At 45.4% G+C, this 20809-nt stretch overlaps 1 protein-coding gene across 1 annotated transcript; it reads right to left on the bottom strand.

Annotated features, from left to right (window-relative positions):
• Positions 1–45: 45 nt before the first annotated feature.
• LOC307091610 (transmembrane and coiled-coil domain-containing protein 6-like) lies at positions 46–20684 on the bottom strand. Its single transcript, XM_079759246.1, has 12 exons — positions 20505–20684; positions 20301–20401; positions 20036–20145; positions 16262–16445; positions 15771–15875; positions 15601–15692; positions 15387–15503; positions 15041–15155; positions 14680–14854; positions 13765–13859; positions 10738–10905; positions 46–767 (listed from the first exon to the last, which is right to left on the bottom strand). Exons 1-12 carry the CDS (start codon positions 20593–20595, stop codon positions 600–602), a joined length of 1521 nt encoding a protein of 506 aa, XP_079615372.1. The 5' UTR covers positions 20596–20684; the 3' UTR covers positions 46–599.
• Positions 20685–20809: the final 125 nt, after the last annotated feature.

Below are 20809 nucleotides of genomic sequence, written 5' to 3'. Positions count from 1 at the left end.
TGCCAGCGAGGGGCCCTGCTCTGGACCCCCCCCCCCCCCCCTGCCAGCGAGGGGCCCTGCTCTGGACCCCCCGTGATCCTGCCTGTCAGGCAGCACCAGGGGCGCGGTTATGGCCTTTCATTGGAAAGCTAAACGGTGGCTCCATGGTTAGCTGGTTCCACCGTGTACTGGGAGGTTAGCTGGTTCCACCGTGTGCTGGGAGGGTGGGTGGTTCCACCGTGTGCTGGGAGGGTGGGTGGTTCCACCGTGTGCTGGGAGGGTGGGTGGTTCCACCGTGTGCTGGGAGGGTGGGTGGTTCCACCGTGTGCTGGGAGGTTAGCTGGTTCCACCGTGTACTGGGAGGGTGGGTGGTGTTCCAGGAGGTGTACTGGGAGGTTAGCTGGTTCCACCGTGTGCTGGGAGGTTAGCTGGTTCCACCGTGTGCTGGGAGGGTGGGTGGTTCCACCGTGTGCTGGGAGGTTAGCTGGTTCCACCGTGTGCTGGGAGGTTAGCTGGTTCCACCGTGTGCTGGGAGGGTAGGTGGTTCCACCGTGTGCTGGGAGGGTAGGTGGTTCCACCGTGTGCTGGGAGGTTAGCTGGTTCCACCGTGTGCTGGGAGGTTAGCTGGTTCCACCGTGTGCTGGGAGGTTAGCTGGTTCCACCGTGTGCTGGGAGGGTAGGTGGTGCTCCAGGAGGTGTGCCGCTCTTTGACGGATCTCTCCGTCGCCGTTATACTGGACAGCTTCGAGCAGCGCTAGGCCGTTCTGCCCCACAAACTCCTCCGCTGCCTGGGCACAATGAGGGTTAGCCAGTTTAACGTCTCAATAAGCATTTTTACACTAACGAATATAACCTGCCTTATTTTAAACTTTCCACTGCATGATGCGCGAGTTTACACTGAACGAGGCAATATACTGTCTTGATTTCGCACCCCAATGTCCCCTCTCGAATCCTACACATATTGAGGGATCCATTTTCATGAAAATGCGATTAGACGGCTTTGCGATATCAGGGGCGGGACTTGGGTAGAAGACTTTGTAAATAGTTCTGCACTGAATCATGACCTTGCACTGTTGGCGTTTTTGCACTTGTAAATAGTTAATGGTGTTTGTAGCCTAAACTCAGATGTAGTCTACTCATTCTTGCATGAGTGGTTAAAAAAACTGTGTAAACAGAGTATGCAAATGATTCTAAAGAGGTCTCCGTGCGTAGCCCCGCCTGCTCCAATGAACCCAGAAAGCCGGCTCTGTGACGAAGGGAGAATATAACCCCTTGGTTTTAAACAGGCAAGATAGTGAAATTGTAAAAATGCCTTCAGTGTTACATTGACCGCCACCCCCCTTGCAGGTCAATGCCGGGAAAAAGTCAGAATTAACAACTCAATTAATAACTCAATACCAGTTTAACTTCCAAACCCTGTCCCCTCCTACGGGCTGTGCAGACGTGAACGGGCTCAGCTAGTGTATGGGAGAGGGGCTTTGGGAGTGGCCATGGTAAGATGTGGTTAGGGTTAGGGTTAACCCTAACCCTGTATGGGAGAGGGGCTTTGGGAATGGCCATGGTAAGATGTGGTTAGGGTTAGGGTTAGGGTTAACCCTAACCCTGTATGGGAGAGGGGCTTTGGGAGTGGCCATGGTAAGATATGGTTAGGGTTAGGGTTAACCCTAACCCTGTATGGGAGAGGGGCGTTGGGAGTGGCCATGGTAAGATGTGGTTAGGGTTAGGGTTAGGGTTAACCCTAACCCTGTATGGGAGAGGGGCTTTGGGAGTGGCCATGGTAAGATATGGTTAGGGTTAACCCTAACCCTGTATGGGAGAGGGGCGTTGGGAGTGGCCATGATAAAATGTGGTTAGGGTTAGGGTTAGGGTTAACCCTAACCCTTGTCACTTTAGCTGCTAGCTCGTTGAAGTATTACACATTACGACTTTAATAAATACACAGCGATAAAACAATAAAAACACATGAAAAACATTCAATTTAAAGACTCACTTAAAGGAGTACTTTACCGGTGGAGAAATGAATCTGTATTAAAAGTGGGTCATACATTTAGTCGAATAGCCTCCTTGACCGAGTAAAGGCAGACAGTGACTTTTTGGTGCTTGCGGATTGAAGACGACAACTCCCACAATCCAAACAGCATTCACTCCCTGAGAACGTAACATAACAGCCAATCAGCGTTCACTCCCTGTGGGACTTAACATAACAGCCAATCAGCGTTCACTCCCTGAGGGACGTAGCATAACAGCCAATCAGCGTTCACTCCCTGAGGGACTTAACATAATAGTCAATCAGCGTTCACTCCCTAATAGGGCCCGACCGATTCATCGGCCTGCCGATTTAATCGGCCGATTATAGCCTTTTTGAAAATAATCAACATCTGCCAAAAGACGCCGATTACAACCGATTTTTTCTTTTTTTTTTGAAATGTTATTGCGCTTAGTATCCAGCAGAGTGCGCTCCTACTCCATTCTACTTAAGAAAGGCTCTCAGTCTCACCCACCGCACTCATTTTTGGACACAACACCCGAGCGCATGTAGCTTGAATGTGCTGAGCTCATTGGATAAACCGAGCAGAGTTTCCCCCCACGGTAAGTTTATAACTAGTTTGTGTAATGAACAATTGGTCCTTTTAAACGTGTAGGTCATGCTTAAAAAAAGGAAAAGTACACCTAACCCCCCACTACCCTTCAAATACAGTAAAGCTAACCTAGCCTTGCTAACTAGCAACTTTAGCTGGAGTAAAAATAGCCGGAGATTGAATTTTACCGTACAACATGAAAGCATGCTCGCTCAGGCAGCTGCGCGCTCACCTCACCAATGTACACAAGACGCGTTGTTTGAGCATGTTGTGCCTGTTTTTCTTTAGGTCCGAGGCCATGTTAATTTGTTATACTGTAGACTAACGGTGAGACCATACTGCTCAGTGCGCACGTGTTAGTCACTACTCACGAGCGCAGCACATTGGGAGTTATTTATTTATTTTACATTTGATTGCGGTAGCTTATTATAAATGCATAAATTGTAAATAAGGTATATTTATGTATAAGCCTTGCAGATGGAAAATGCTTTATATCCGAGTTTCAAAATGCCCCAAGTAACTTAAGAAATATTTTTTAAAACTTTATTTCTTAAGCCAATGCATATTTATGACATTTTTTTTCTTTTACAGATGTCAGATAAGACTCATAGCAAGGTTTGGGACTACTTCACCAAGGGGCCTACTGGTGAAGCAGTTTGTAATGCATGTGCAGCTTCTGTGAGCCAGGGATCAAGCCGTCAAAAAACAAGAAACACAACCAACTTATGGCAACACTTAGACTTAGACATAATGAAGCTTATGTGGAATCACAAAGACAGGCTCTTCATGAAGCACAAAGAAAGGCAGAAGCACTAACTAAGAAAACTAATCAGCCCACACTTGCACAAGTGATTGATAGGAACACAAAGTGGAACCTAAATGACCCGAGAACAAAGGAGCTGGACAAACTAATAATGGAAATGATTGCCACTGATATATTGCCCTATGCCGTTGTGGAGGGTCAAGGTTTTAAAAGAGTCCTGGCCGTGGCAGAGCACAGGTATCCTCAAAAAAGTGAAAAGTATTTCCGCACTCAGCTGATGGGAGAAGTGTATTCTCAAGTTGCAAATAGACTAAAGCAACTTCTCTCTGTGGAAAATGCAGGAAGCAGCATTGCTTTTACTACTGACTGTTGGTCAGGATCCACTGAGGCTCTAATGAGCTTGACAGCTCATTTTATTGACAAGAACTGGGAGAGAGTCCAAGTTGTGTTAAATGTAAAGGCCATGTTTGGGTCCCACACAGGCGAGTATATTGCTGAGACTTTCCTGAACTTACTGAAAGAATGGGACATTGACACACAGCGTGTCCACCTGGTGCTGAGGGACAGCGGCGCAAAGGCATGATGAAAGGCATGTGACTTACAGAGATGCCTGGCCTGAACTGCACTGCCCATACTCTTCAGCTGGTAATCAATGATGGCCTCCACTCCCAGAGGATGGTTGGGGACATTTTGGCGAAACTAAAAAGAATAGCCACACACTTCAACCATTCAGTGGTAGCACAACAACGACTCTGTTATTCAGCAAGAGGTTGGTGTTCCTAACCATTCCATTATCCAGGCAGTGCAAACCAGGTGGAACTCCGCACTGCATATGATTGCCAGGATGATTGAGCAAAAGAGAGCAATCACAGCCTATTCTAGTGACCACGGCCATTTTGTATGTCCAAGTGCAGAGGAGTGGGACGTGGCAGCCAACCTGGCGGAGACCCTGACACCACTGGAAGATATAACACTTGAAATGAGCATGGCCGATTCCTCTGCTTCCTGCATTATACCTTGTGTAGCAGTGCTGAAGTGTCTGCTCGAGTCAGAGGGACCAAACAGCAGAGGAATCAAGACTCTAAGAAAGACCATGCTGGAGAGCCTGGAGAAAAGGTTCTCTAAGTTGAAAGAGGCAAAAGAGGTGGTGCTCGCATGTCTGCTCGATCCACACTACAAGGAGCGGCCCTTGTCACCAGAGACACTAGGTCAAGCCAAAGCCTGGGTAATGGAAGAAGCACAGAGGAATCCACCAGAAACACAAGGAGACACTGCCTGTGAAGAAGAGGGAGATCCAAAACGACAGAGAGTGGAGGAGGGACGGGCCCACAGTGTTCTAGACAGTCTGTATGACAGCATGCTCTCTTCAACCACTCAGGACGAGGAACCAGAGGAGATCATTGAAGAGCTGGAACGGTATATGAGGGAGCCTGTCATAGACCGGAAAAAGGGGAACCCACTGGAGTGGTGGAAGAGCAACGGTTTCCGCTTCAAGGGACTGTCGGGCCTGGCCAGGAGATACCTTTGCTGTCCACCTTCCTCTGTGCCAAGTGAGAGGGTGTTCAGTACCATTGGCAACATTTATGAGGAGAAGCGCAGCTCCCTCAAGGGAGAGAATGCTGAAAAGCTGTGCTTCCTGCACTACAACGTGCCTCTGCTGAAGTGGCAATATTAAGGATTCTATGACTGGCAGGGGCTTGTGAATAGAATTCTATTTGGAAAATATCCATATGCTGCTTGCCCCACACAACACATGTTACCTTGTTAATATAGTTATTTTATACTATTATTGATTTGTTTTCAAAGATGTTGTGTATAGTTACAAAAAAGTTCTTCTTGCTGCACTTTATGTCAAAAGATTGTTGTGCAAAATGTTAATATGCTGCTTGCCCCACACAACATGTTACCTCGTTCCTATACAGTTATTTTATATTATTATTGATTTGTTTTCAAAGATGTTGCGTATAGTTACAAAATAGTTCTTCCTGTACTGTCCTGTACTACTTTGTTAGAACTATGTTACCAATAAAAATAAGTTCCTGCACTCATTCTTTTAAGATCTTTTTATTTTATTGACAATAAGATAAGGCTGTATTTGCACTCATTTTCGACTGTAAATGTATTCTAAAACACTCAAAGGTTCTGCATTCAATTCACATATTCGTCAAAAGTGTTTAAAGTATATTTAAGGTATCAAAAAATACGTTTTATATGCTTTTTTTTTATAATCGGCCGATTAAATCGTTATCGTAATTTTTCTCAGAAAATAATCGGCATCGGCACTCTAAAATCACTATCGGTCGGGACCTACTCCCTAAGGGACGTAACATAACAGCCAATCAGCATTCACTCCCTAAGGGACGTAACATAACAGCCAATCAGCGTTCACTCCCTCAGAACGTAACATAACAGCCAATCAGCGTTCACTCCCTGAGAACATAACATAACAGCCAATCAGCGTTCACTCCCTGAGAACGTAACATAACAGCCAATCAGCGTTCACTCCCTAAGGGACGTAACATAACAGCCAATCAGCGTTCAATCCCTGAGAACATAACATAACAGCCAATCAGCGTGCACTCCCTGAGAATGTAACATAACAGCCAATCAGCGTTCACTCCCTGAGGGACTTAACATAACAGCCAATCAGTGTTCACTCCCTGAGAACGTAACATAACAGCCAATCAGCGTTCACTCCCTGAGAACGTTACATAACAGCCAATCAGCGTTCACTCACTGAGGGACGTAACATAACAGCCATTCAGCGTTCACTCCCTGAGGGACTTAACATAACAGCCAATCAGCGTTCACTCCCTGAGGGACGTAACATAACAGCCAATCAGCGTTCGCTCACTGAGGGACGTAGCATAACAGCCAATCAGCATTCACTCCCTGAGAACGTAACATAACAGCCAATCAGCATTCACTCCCTGAGAATGTAACATAACAGCCAATCAGCGTTCACTCCCTGAGAACGTAACATAACAGCCAATCAGCGTTCACTCCCTGAGAACGTAACATAACAGCCAATCAGCGTTCACTCCCTGAGAACGTAACATAACAGCCAATCAGCCGTCACTCCCTGAGAACGTAACATAACAGCCAATCAGCGTTCACTCCCTGAGGGACGTAACATAACAGCCAATCAGCGTTCACTCCCTGAGGGACGTAACATAACAGCCAATCAGCGTTCACTCCCTGAGAACGTTACATAACAGCCAATCAGCGTTCACTCACTGAGGGACGTAACATAACAGCCAATCACCGTTCACTCCCTGAGAACGTAACATAACAGCCAATCAGAGTTCACTCCCTGAGAACGTAACATAACAGCCAATCAGCGTTCACTCCCTGAGAACGTAACATAACAGCCAATCAGCGTTCACTCCCTGAGAACGTTACATAACAGCCAATCAGCGTTCACTCCCTGAGAACGTAACATAACAGCCAATAAGCGTTCACTCCCTGAGAACGTAACATAACAGCCAATCAGCGTTCACTCCCTGAGGGACGTAACATAACAGCCAATCAGCGTTCACTCCCTGAGGGACGTAGCATAACAGCCAATCAGCGTTCACTCCCTGAGGGACATAGCATAACAGCCAATCAGCGTTCACTCCCTGAGAACATAACATAACAGCCAATCAGCGTTCACTCCCTGAGAACGTAACATAACAGCCAATCAGCGTTCACTCCCTGAGGGACGTAACGTAACAGCCAATCAGCGTTCACTCCCTGAGAACGTAACATAACAGCCAATCAGCGTTCACTCCCTGAGAACGCAACATAACAGCCAATCAGCGTTCACTCCCTGAGGGACGTAACGTAACAGCCAATCAGCGTTCACTCCCTGAGAACGTAACATAACAGCCAATCAGCGTTCACTCCCTGAGGGACGTAACATAACATCCAATCAGCGTTCACTCCAGGGGCGTTGCTAGACAGAGCTTTACTGGCCCCTAACTCCCAATACTCTTTTTTTTTCTGTTTTTTTGTGCGCAGAATATGAAATAGATGGCTACAGAAAGGTATGTAAGAGCCTAAAAATCATTATCATCACTGTCATACTGTAGGCTATACATTAAAGTAAAGGTAAAGATTCATGAGTACTGTATAATGATATTTACTTAAACACATACACACCTCAAAGATCTACAAACAATAAGAGCCTCTCAATGCAACCCTTTAAGATAAGAAAGACTCAGATTATTAGCTACCTCAACCTCAATCCACATTTAAAATAAGTATTTCAGGAAAATTAAGTAACTAACAAATAAACATAAAAAATTCTCTTTATGACCTTCACCTCTTTATGACCTTCATCTTTTTATCTAAAGCAGTATTTTGCAGGATGCTCCCTTTTAAGGAGAAGTTGTGCCTTAGGCTAACAAACTCTAAGAAGATGGTAAAATCTAAAATGCACATGTATACTATTTACAAGCTGTGTGGAAACAGCATAAGTTTGGCAGAACGACATGGAGAAAAAATATATCTCCCCTAGGTCACAGATATCCTCCTCGATATTCTGATCTAGGCCCCATCATGTCCTTCATCCGATTCTTGCCTGTCTCTCTCCTCCTCCTACTCCTCCTCCTCCTCCTCCTCCTCCTCCCCCTGCCTGGCCCTGGACTGCCCAGCCTGTTCTCTCTCCCCTCTCCTTCTCCTTCTCCTCCTCCTCCAGCACTCTGCCCCTCAATGAGAGTAGCAGCACCTAGCCAGCAGCATCCACATAGGCCTAAGTATACTCACTGCATGCATTCCATAGGCTTTCCTTTTACCTTTTTCAGTATAGACAAAACTGAAAAGGTAAAATTGAGACAAACTTCCCTTCAAGGCAAAACCAGTCAGATAACCTATTACAGGTTTTTTTTCACTGATTCTGTAGATTATAAGGTACATTTTCAAATGCAGCAAACTTATTTTAGTTTGCCATTAAACCATTAATCAAATCACAGCACATCATGCAAGCAATTGTTGGCTATTAACAGCATAAATCTTAATGTTAACGCTAATGTGGGCAATTATCATACCTCCCTCGTCCTCCTCATCTCCTCACTGCTCCTCTCCCTCTGCCTCTGTTCATGAAGAATTTCCTGATGTCCATCTGAATCGTTTTTCAGAAGGCTAATGTGTAGTTTTACAGGACAGCTTCACAAAACAAAGGCCTATACTTTTATAGGGCTCTCAAGTTTTGAAGACAGCCAATTACTCATTCATTATTCATTTTCCGCGTGTGTGTGTGCACGCATGGTGTTTGTGTGTGTGAGAGAGAGAGCAGGCTGTAAAACTGTTGGCTAGCTGCTAAATTTAGGCTACAGACGCTCAGTATTGAAAAACTGATGCTAATTATGTGGGCAACATTCTCTAACAATAATCAAGTTGTCATTGTTTGTGTCCAACAAGTTGTGAATTTGTTGTAACAATAAAACAGGGGATGACTTACTTTGTGCTGTTTCCAGCTCCCGTGGTTTCCACTGGGTTTACGACAAAACAGTCAGAAGAATCACGTCAACGATTCCAGAATTACTATGCTTTTTTCATTGGTTGTTGCGTTAAATCTTACACAGATACAGTAGTGCTATTTTCTGATTGGCTATTATGTAGCCCCTTTCTTTTTTTGATTGGCTGGTAAGTGACAGGCTTCACTCAAGACTCCGAGGCCACAGGAGATGCGCTTGATGAATCCTGCCGGTTCCATAGCGAGAGCGGCGCTACTGCGGATTCATTTAATAATGATCACTGGAATTTTACTGGGGCACTCGATACTTTTACTGGGGTACGTGCCCCAGTTAAAAGGGGCTGATGACGCCTCTGATTCACACCGTTTGTGGACTCCCGGATCTCTCTCTCTCTCTCTCTCTCTCTCTCTCTCTCTCTCTCTCTCTCTCTCTCTCTCTCTCTCTCTCTCTCTCTCTCTCTCTCTCTCTCTCTCTCTCTCTCTCTATATATAAATAATACAAAATATAATATCACGGCCAAAAGCTGTGTGCGCCTCCGGATGATATTATGAATTAAAGACTGCGTCGGGTTCTCGGACGTCTCTGGTACTTCCACAACAAGTAAAGACTCGTAGTGGGGGTTATCTCGGCCAGAGTCCTGCACGGGTTCGGGTACCCGAGGGGTGAACCGCACAATTTTTGATGAAACGGGGGAAAAGTTATGTAGGTACTGGTCAGGTAGGACGCCTAAACAGCGAAGGTCGGTCGCAGGTTTTGCGATTGCGAGGGAGACTTCTCCGGTGCTGGAGATGTTATTCAGGAGCAGAGGAGTCGACTAAAATCGTCCACAGTGGATGATGTCTTTTTTTGCACATCTAAAGCACCACGCCAAACACCAGATGGTGTATTTCCGCGGCGTTCCAGCTAATGTGTCTAATTTTTCTTCGGGTGCGGGTCGGGCGTCGGTATCAATTTATAGCGGGTCTGGTCGGAATGGAATTCTTGGGTACTGTCGTGTGCGGGTTTGCAAAATAAGACCTGTGTATTGATTCTCGGCCATGGTGGAGAAGGAATTGGGGGAAGATATGTTGGCTTTGACTCTCTGAAGTCCAGAATGAATTGCAACTTCAGATTGATGTGAAACTGCGAATCGCGACATGGAGGAGAAAGGGATTGTTGCCCGCGATTGTCTCCCGCCGAGGCCCGCTGCCGAGGCGGCGGGCCTCGGCAGCATGTCGCAGTTCAGTCTACTTCAGATTGATGTGGAAGTGGAAGAACCAGAGATGTCGGAGAACCCGACGGAGTTGTTTGAGATGATATTATGAATAAACAACTGCGTCTGGTACTCTGACGTCTCTGGTCCTTCCACATCAATCTGAAGTTGCAGTTCAATCTGGACTTCAGAGAGTCAAAGCCAACGATTCTTCCCCCAATTCCTTATCCATCATGGCTGAGAATCAATACACGGGTCTCTACTTGTGTTGTTTTGCAATGTTTCCCATTGCAAATTTGCTTCTGCCATGGTCGGAGGTTTGTGTCGGACTAGTTCTCTAGCTAAGCGGTGAAGAAAAATGGCGGACATTGTGTTTACATCTCGTCCGCGACCTCCTGCCCCCCTCATTCCTTAGTGGAAAAACCCTGTGGAACCAGCCCTTCTACAAGCGCGTCATTTGACGTCAGGTCAGAAGAAATGTACAGAGGACAGCTGGGCCAAGGGAAGACTGGGTTAGACTGAGGGAAGAAAATACTTTTTTTTTAATATTATAATAGTGATTTTATATAATGATAGAACGCCGGTTCTGTATCGGTGAAGTATCCCATTAACACTCAACCTAAACCGCAACCTTAAATTAGTAATAGTTAATGTCAAGTGTAATCAATCAGGCACATCACACGCAATAACCCACCGTCACCAGAGACAGTGCTGTTGCTGTGCTTTCGACCTTTGGTTTCTGAAAGGCGAGGTGCTGGTACTTACTTGTGGGCAACCCGCTACCAGCATGAAGAGGACCTCCAGGCTCAGAGCCACCACGTCCGGCTCAGACATCCTGAGAGTAGCACACAGGGCAGGCACCAGGCCAGCACGGGCCAGCTGGGAGCAGGACCGGTTAGTCTGGTGGGCAACGTTCCCCAGAACCCGAAGGAGCTGGGAAACAAATGGAGGGTTAGGGTTAGTCTGGTTAGGGTTAGGGTTAGTCTGGTGGGCAACGTTCCCCAGAACCCGAAGGAGCTGGGAAACAAATGGAGGGCCCAGTTGGGGTGATGCCATTTATTGTTGTTTGTTTTATGTCTGCATGTGTGGTTTTGGGGGACTGTACATGATATGTAGCCTGGCTATTGCCGGACCAAGATCAATCGTTGACTGCACATTGGTCTTGGGAAGCTGCTGTCATTTTCTTCAGCACAAGAGGCGTGATCAACGGGCCTAGTTCACATGACTCTGTATGCAATTGGCTGCTTGCTGTCACTTCCCTGTCGTCATTGTATTAAACGAGCCAATAACGCACCAGGGGGAAAAGCCATATTGGTGATTGGCTCTCGCAAAAACGTATCGTGAGTCTACATGATATGTCAAGTAAGGTTGATTCATTAACCCTACGAAGGAGTTTTTATCTTTACCTGATAGCACTTAATGCATTTCAGCTTTAGCAGCAGACTGACCAATGTATATAATGGAATGTCAAGCAACTCATGTGTAAGAAAGTATCAAACCTTTTTATGGCTTGATGAATGCTTAATTAAATGTATGTTATAGAATGTTATTGCATTATACTACGGATTAGTACATAAGATCGGAGGAACAACTTTATGATAAACCTATGAAACACGTATAAAACGTGTAGAATCAATAAGGCAGAATAATACTGTGTCAACCATTTAGGTCTGGTGTGACTTACAGTTACGCCCAGAGCCTAAAACACATAGTTTGCTTGCGGTGTCGAAATTAAGTTTGTCCTCACGTTCATGTGAGGACACAGCTCATTAAAATGGGCATACAGCAAAAATATTTGTCATGCAATTAAAACTATAAAAATACATAGTTCGTCAGCCAGTTAATTCATTTAATGGAGAATAGAATAGCACTTTCATGATAGGTTGGAAGAGTCCGTATGCGCATCGTGGAGATAAGAGGTTACTTAGTTAGATACAGTGGGGCAAAAAAGTATTTAGTCAGCCACCAATTGTGCAAGTTCTCCCACTTAAAAAGACGAGAGAGACCTGTAATTTTCATCATAGGTAAACCTCAGCTATGAGAGACAAAATGAAAAAAGAAAATCCAGAAAATCACATCTGAAAATCACGTCTGATTTTTTAAGAATCTATTTGCAAATTATGGTGGAAAATAAGTATTTGGTCACCTACAAACCAGCAAGATTTCTGGCTGTCACAGACCTGTAACTTCTTCTTTAAGAGGCTCCTCTGTCCTCCACTCGTTACCTGTATTAATGGCACCAGTTTGAACTCCTTATCAGTATAAAAGACACCTGTCCACAACCTCAAACAGTCACACTCCAAACTCCACTATGGCCAAGACCAAAGAGCTGTCAAAGGACACCAGAAACACAATTGTAGACCTGCACCAGGCTGGGAAGTCTGAATCTGCAATAGGTAAGCAGCTTGGTGTGAAGAAATCAACTGTGGGAGCAATTATTAGGAAATGGAATACATACAAGACCACTGATAATCTCCCTCGATCTGGGGCTCCACGCAAGATCTCACCCTGTGGGGTCAAAATGATCACAAGAACGGTGAACAAAAATCCCAGAACCAAACGGGGGGACCTAGTGAATGACCTCCAGAGAGCTGGGACCAAAGTAACAAAGGCTACCATCACTAACACACTACGCCGCCAGGGACTCAAATCCTGCAGTGCCAGACGTGTCCCCCTGCTAAAGCCAGTGCATGTCCAGGCCCGTTTGAAGTTTGCTAGAGAGCATTTGGATGATCCAGAACAGGATTTGGAGAATGTCATATGGTCAGATGAAACCAAAATATAACTTTTTGGTAAAAGCTCAACTCGTCGTGTTTGGAGGAGAAAGAATGCTGAGTTGCATCCAAAGAACACCATACCTACAGTGAAGCATGGGGCTGGAAACATCATGCTTTGGGGCTGTTTTTCTGCCAAGGGACCAGGACGTCTGATCCGTGTGACGGAAAGAATGAATGGGGCCATGTATCGTGAGATTTTGAGTGAAAACCTCCTTCCATCAGCAAGGGCACTGAAGATGAAACGTGGCTGGGTCTTTCAGCATGACAATGACCCCAAACACACCGCCCGGGCAACGAAGGAGTGGCTTCGTAAGAAGCATTTCAAGGTCCTGGAGTGGCCTAGCCAGTCTCCAGATCTCAACCCCATAGAAAATCTTTGGAGGGAGTTGAAAGTCCGTGTTGCCCAGCGAAGGCCCAAAAACATCACTGCTCTAGGGGAGATCTGCATGGAGGAATGGGCCAAAATACCAGCAGCAGTGTGTGAAAACCTTGTAAAGACTTAGAGAAAATTGTTGACCTCTGTCATTGCCAACAAAGGGCATGTAACAAAGTATTGAGATGACCTTTTGTTATTGACCAAATACTTATTTTCCACCATAATTTGCAAATAAATTCTTTAAAAATCAGACAATGTGATTTTCTAGATTTTTTTTTTTCATTTTGTCTCTCATAGCTGAGGTATACCTATGATGAAAATTACAGGCCTCTCTCGTCTTTTTAAGTGGGAGAACTTGCACAATTGGTGGCTGACTAAATACTTTTTTGCCCCACTGTATATCCATATCTAGCAAACTTCTAAGTGCAAAGGATGACAGGGGAGAGCTATCACACCATCGTTACTGGGTTTCACGGTTGTTGTGAAACAGGTTTCACAAAATCTGCTTCATGTGAAGCGGTATTGTTGAGCCAACAGTTGCTCTAACAGATATTGAAGCGGTATTGTTGAGCTAACAGTTGATCTAACAGATATCGGTGTGTGTGTACACTCATCAGTGCTATGTTTGTCTCTGCTCACCATTGTGTTGATTCCTTGAGAGAAAGGCAGGAGGTGGATCAGTTCTGGAACCAGGCTGAGATCCAGCAGCGCAGTGCAGAGCTCGCTGGAGTCAGCTGTGTGCGAGCGAGAGACAGATTATATTCACTATAAGCTCAGTCTGTCTGCCTGCCTGACTTTACATTTAACATGGATTCATCAAATCTTGCATCGGACCTTGTTCTCATCTTGATAATAAAGTGTGTTATTTGTTCTTTACTTTATCATTGACGAGAGATATTTGATTTGAATGGCGTAAATCTAAACAATCATCACTTGGTAGAAATTCTCCAAATCGTCCGCTTCGGTACCAGAAACAAGAAGTAACGACACATTCACCATATTCCACATTCACAGTGGCCTTAGTCTCAGCCCTTTTGAATTAAGCAATATCACACGAGAGGGAGTGCTGTTGTACTGAATATCGGCATGGCCGTGATTCAGTTGTAGGTACGATGCCATAGGCTGAGCGCCGAAGATAATCACAGCCGTGCTGATTTGTTTGTTTATTTATTTATTTAATGATTCATTTGGTTCCGCAAACACAAATAGATCCGCAACTGGACTGAGACTGAACTGTTGCCAAGCAACACATAAACACACTAGCTTGCCACTAGGGTTAGGGTAACCCCAACCCTAACTGGTGTAATGAGGCGCCATCACAGTGCGGTCCAACCTGTTAGGGTAAGGGTTAGGGTAACCCAAACCCTAACTGGTGTAATGAGGCGCCATCACAGTGCGGTCCAACCTGTTAGGGTAAGGGTTAGGGTAACCCAAACCCTAACTGGTGTAATGAGGCGCCATCACAGTGCGGTCCAACCTGTTAGGTTAGGGTTAGGGTTAGGGTAACCCAAACCCTAACTGGTGTAATGAGGCGCCATCACAGTGCGGTCCAACCTGTTAGGTTGTTGAGGACCCAGGCGCTCTCCCGGGCCAGGGCCGGATGAGAAGGCAGGAAGGCCCGAGCAAGAGCGCACAACGCAGGCAGGAGGTCGCCTGCCTGGGAGCCCATGTCCCCCGGAGGACCAGACGAGAGCAGATTGCCCACAGAGCGCAGAAGTGGCCAGACTAACTAGGAAGAAGAAGTAGCAGTAGGGAAGAAATTAAATGAGTCAGTTTAAGAGCCACATCCCAAACCCTAATTTGAGAGATTACTGATTTGTATTTTTGCCACATTGTAAGGGGCTTCAATCAAATGGGAATAATGAACGGGAAACGATCAAAGAGTATGTTTTTTTCATATCCACCCCTTCCTCACCAGTTCCATGCCTTCTTCTTTGGTGCCTTTAGAAACAGCACCCCCTAGGGCCACCAATAGAGAACTGCACCTTGACAGGGTCCCGTCAGCTCTCAGGGCTGAGCTGCCCACGGTACTATGGGTTAAGAAAACAAAGGCAGATTAAAGAAAGCCATATCATATAGATTACATAACTGGATCACTACTAAGAATATACAAATCCTAAAAGATAGCACTGGACACCATTCAGAGCGGAAAATACCCACAAGTCAATAGGGCTACAAGTAACAGGATTATGGGAACGTAATTGGGAATGGGAGTGGGAATAAACATATGTGGTGCTTCTCTGGCGGTTGGAGACCCCGACCTGCAGGTGAGGTAGTGAAGACACCAAGCACACTCGATGGCTGGAGCCAGGCCGAACTGGGGGTCCGGGGTAAGCACAGACATCAGGAGTGAAGGCAGGCCTGACGCTAGGACCGGCCTGCAGAAGGAGAGAACAGCCCCGAGTCACAGTCCACGCCCTATGAAGCGTCACTGAATGCGGTGGAGAATAGTGGAAGTTCTGCTGCAGGACTCACGGAGTTATCTTCTCCACTGCGTCCTTGGCCTGAAGCAGCTGGGAGAGAGTGAAACCTACGGCTTCCACTACGGCTAGGTTGGACCGCTGGCTCTGGAGACACACACACACACAAATGACAAACAACGGCAACAATACGCTGTGTTTGTGTACTACTATGTACAACTTTACCTCCATGCAATTCTTGAGGGCAGGTATGATCCCTTGGGCCAAGAGTTTGTCTCTTACAACATCGCTGTCTGGACACAGATTACCCAGTGTGTAGAGGCACAGCTCCTGTGCCCGCGCGCGCGCGCGCACGCACGCACGCACGCACGCACGCACGCACGCACGCACGCACGCACGCACGCACGCACGCACGCACGCACGCACGCACGCACGCACGCACGCACGCACGCACGCACGCACGCACGCACGCACGCACGCACGCACGCACGCACGCACGCACGCACGCACGCACACACACACACACACACACACACACACACACACACACACACACACACACACACACACACACACACACACACACACACACACACACACACACACACACACACACACACACACACACACACACACACACACACACAGTTTACGAATATAGTTAAGACAACATTACAATTCTAAGACAGTATTTTTCTGTGTTTGGTGCCACTGACGGTCAGCTTGGTGCTTTGGCCGGACAGGTAGGTGAGCAGGTAAGGGGTGGCGGGCACACAAGCCAGGGTCACGTTGGGCTGGTGGGACTGGGACAGCTCGTGGAGACACTGGAGGGCCAGCAGACGCCACTGAGCCTGGGAGCCACTCAGGAGCCCTACTAGTAGATGCATGCTGTTCTCATGCCTGGAAGAAGTGTGCGCGCGCGCGCACACACACACACACACACACACACACACACACACACACACACACACACGTTTTCTTACTGATTTTCTTTTTCCCTCCTCACCTCACAGACCCAGAGCTACGCCCCTTTATTTCCCCATTAATTTTTCCAATGAGCCCATGTCAATCAGTTAATCACTCCCTGCCACTGACTATTTAAAGGGTAATTCCGGTGTAAAATGGATTTGGGATATGTTTTGTATGATAACGAGTTGAAACGTTCATTTTGGAGCACAAAAAACGCATATCAAGTAGAGTAGATTGGCGAACACAGAGCTTGCATGTTGCTGACGGATGACACAATATCTGTGTTCGTCAATCTATCTATCGAGTCTTAAAAACAAAATGGCGTCGACGGTTGATCTACTGATGGTATTGTGTGTATAAAATGTCCTTTTTAATAAACAATTTGTACACTTACAAAGTTCTCAATTCCTCGTTTTATATGTTAAGACCCTTATTATACTACCAAAGAAGTGTCGGGCTACTTTTGGCCTTTTAAGTGGTTTAAAATAGCGATTTAGTTTTTACCATAACCAGTGGCCCCATCGTTCCAAGTTTATAGCGTTTTGATAGAACGATATACGTTTTTTGTGCTCCAAAACGAACATTTCAACTCGTTATCATACAAAACATATCCCAAATCCATTTTACACCGGAATTACCCTTTGAGCCACACCCTTTTCCTTTGTTCAGAGACAATGAACACAGAGCTGTGCCTTTGAACTCCTTGGGCCTCTTCGGATTGTCAAATCACCTTACCTTTATGCCTTTCCTTAACCTTTGTGAAAAACGTCATCGGGTCAAGGAGATATGAAAAGGTGCTTCCTTTCGAATATAGGAAAAGACAGCACTGTTTAAAATGAATTAGACTCGAGTGCGACGGCGGGTATTGCTGACCTCTCGTGTCTGTAGCGTGAAGCTACAATTTTCCGATGTGAAAATTCAATGTGAAAAAAAAAATAGGCTAAACTTATATTGATATGAACTGTCCCCAGTAGTTTTTCCTAAATGTGAGGTTGCCATTTTATTTTCTCATGGTGTATATTATGTGCTTACTAACCAGCAATAAATAAATTAATTTCTGGAATTTGTATCCATTATCAATTTTCTTTTCTTTTGCTTTACCGCGTCTCTCATGCGTCTTCGCGTAGTCCCTAACCCTAACCCTAAACTCTGATGGTGGCCGGTTGCTTTAAATATTGCCGCCGTAAAGCATTATGGGATACCAATATCTCCTTTCCTTTTGTAAAGGTTGCTCAGGAGTAACCTATGCTAAAGGAGGGTTAAAGGATGCATCAAGGCACCTTTCCTTAGCATTTGAAGAATTCGAACCATAGAACACTATAGAGCTCGTAAGTCCGCCCCTTCCGGAAGACCCCCATGGGACCTCTGGGCTAGGAAAGTTAGAATGGGTTTCATTGGAGAGAAAGTAATTATTTTCTGGTCCCAGTCTTTAAATGCCCAGATTTACACATATGCTGTTTGTGGATTTAAATTTTTCATGCAAAGCAAACAAAAAAAAAAATCGCAAAGAACTTTGATAACGTTTTGTGTGAGGCCGCTTTATGAACTGCAGCCCCTCGCTGCTCTTGACGCGATACGTCACCACCGCTCTGGTTCAAACATGGCGATCTTTCTGCTCCACTTCACCGCTTTTTTCCAAGGGGAGGATAAAAGCATCAAAAGAGGTGAAAAACATAAGTCGGGGCATGTGGAGATTTTCAGTTATGCCGATGGGGAGATCGTCGGTCTTGTCCGCGCCAGTCGCAGGGAGCGTGACGTCACATACGAGACGTGTAGTCTTTCTCATTGTGTTTTCTCTACAGCCTTTAACTGAATAATTGCACATTAAACAGTCAAACTCTTAGTGTGATAAATTATCATTTAAATCCACAAACAACATGTGTAATTCGGGGCATAAAGAGACTGAGACCAGAAGATAATTACTTTCTCTCCATTGAAACCCATTCATATTTTTCGATCTCATAGGTCCCATGGGCTCTACCGGAAAGGGGCGGGACTTCGCCGCTCATCTACGATTCAAACAACCTTTCCTGCAAGTACTTCCGGGTCATCTCGTTAGAAAAGGAAATTTCCTATGCAAAACCATGGACATTATAGAATGGACACCGGATTCCAAAATGGCGCCCATTCATTCCTATGTTAACTGCTCAATGGCGCAGGGCAACGTCAAGGAGAGATATGCTTCCGCATCACGGGAGCCTAGCCGCGCCCTAGTTCATGACGTCCCGGATGCAGAAATATTCTTGTTTTTTAGAATTGTTAGCATTGTAGCATCATAAGCGAGAGGTCTGAGCGATCGCAGTCGCATTGTTTACCGACCATGGAAGTATAAGTTAACTTCATAAATATGAAAGATTGCTCCATATAACATAATACCAACAACATAGTAAATGTATGTTGTCCTAGAAAACAATACAGTTTAATGTTATTGCTTAAGAAACAGACTCCATCCAACTATTTACGAAAAATGCTTTCAATAATTTATAGACAAATAAATGGTTTCATATCGATCAGCAACGAGGTTGGTGTAGCCTACCCACAAATATTTGTAATAGGCCTACACCAACATTGTTAACTGTCATACATAGCTAAACAAGCAAATGAAAAATTAAATACTAACATAACTGAAATGTTTATTAGGCTATTGACATTATAAAAATGATACCGTAATGCACCCGTTCTGTCTTTGGATCTTCTGAATGAATGGATCAATACATGGTGAATCACAAGCAGAGGAACGTGAGAGTCATTGAGCAGCAGCTGAACCAGTCTAAAAATCCCTTTATCACTAAAACACTTTGTGTTAAAAACCATCAGTGACTAAAAACCATCGACGTCATTCATGTTAAGTAAAAGGAAAAACCTCGGACACGAGAAGTTAACGGAGCCGTGCACTAGGCCTCTGGAATGCCGAAACATTTGTTTCACTACGACTCCTTTCAGCTGCCCACCCCTCCTTCTCCAGCAAAAAATAACATAAAACGGCTTATAAAACGATTGAGGTGGCGTTTTGAAAAGAGAAAACTTACATTTTTTAGTTTTTGCATAAAGATAATTATGATTATACATGGCATAAAGATAATTATGAGCCTTTGATTGATATCCAGTAATTTTTTGCGGAGGCACATTCCTGTTCCCCACTTGTATTGGAGTGAACGGAGATGTCTACTTCTGGGCCCCTTGAATGAGGGACCCGTCTACAGCCCGCTTAAAAAGCTGCAATACCAGGCTCGGCCGCTGAGCACTGGTGGATTGCGGAAGTATGCACTGTTCCTGGGGGCTTGTGCAAAACAGTGAACAGGCACTGTGAATATACTGAGCAATACAGTCCAGCAATGCCAGCACCTTTGGAAAATAAAACCTATAAACTTTGGAACTCTGACTGGACAACCATGTGTTCTCCCAGACACCCCCATTGGTCTCGAGCAAGCACCTAGACATTCCTAAAAACCTCCTCTTCACTTACACTCTTATTAATAAATGCAACAAATAATTTCGATTAAGATCGGAGGAGACCATACTTTATGAAGACTGTCTGGGCCGATGGGTTTCGCAGAGAACCGCTCAGAGCTTTCAGATGAGTCTCCTTCTCCTGTCCGCTCTGCTGGAGTTTCTGGACTAGATGGACCACCTTGTCAGAAGAAAATCGGGGGGGGGGGGGGGCAAAGTGAGATCGCAGCGTTTGCAGGTCTTTGAGAGCGTGTCCATATGTTCCTCTATCTATTGTGCATGTTTAAATCAAAAGGAATGCATAATCAATCACACAAGGAGTGAGGGGTCATTGACCTTGTCCCCTGAAGCAGCGTCCATTGGCGTCTCGTCCTCATCTTCACGCAGCAGGAGCCTCTTGCTGACCAGCAGGTGGTCCTTCCGAGCTCTCCGCAGCACTGCAGCAGGAGACGTCCATCCATTCAGTCACTTTCAATATGGTTGGTACAGACTGAACCAACAAATTAATCCAGTGATGAACGTTGAGGAGAATATGCTCACCCTTCTCATGTTCTCGTCTCTTTAACTTGAACTCTTCCAAGCTGCGGCCCTGTGGAACAGCTTTGTGGCGCACTGAGCTTAATCTCCACATTTCATCAACATGAAATACAATATATATAAATAATATAAAGTAGGTAGCCCAGAGTTTCACAGCGAGACCAGAGATGCTTCACAGGACCACTTCTTCTGCTCTTCGTTCATTCGCCATGGAGGAACGACATCGCTACCTGTCGGCAATGTGATGTAATGTCACGATGCCACGTTTTCCGGAATGAAATTTCAAGATTAGTTAAAATAAAATATAT

This window comes from Pollachius pollachius (genome assembly GCF_949987615.1).
Source record: "Pollachius pollachius genome assembly, contig: scaffold_84, whole genome shotgun sequence".
Taxonomy (NCBI): Eukaryota; Metazoa; Chordata; class Actinopteri; order Gadiformes; family Gadidae; genus Pollachius; species Pollachius pollachius.
Note: the sequence above shows the minus strand (reverse complement) of the source record. Positions and strands in the feature narration are given on the sequence as shown.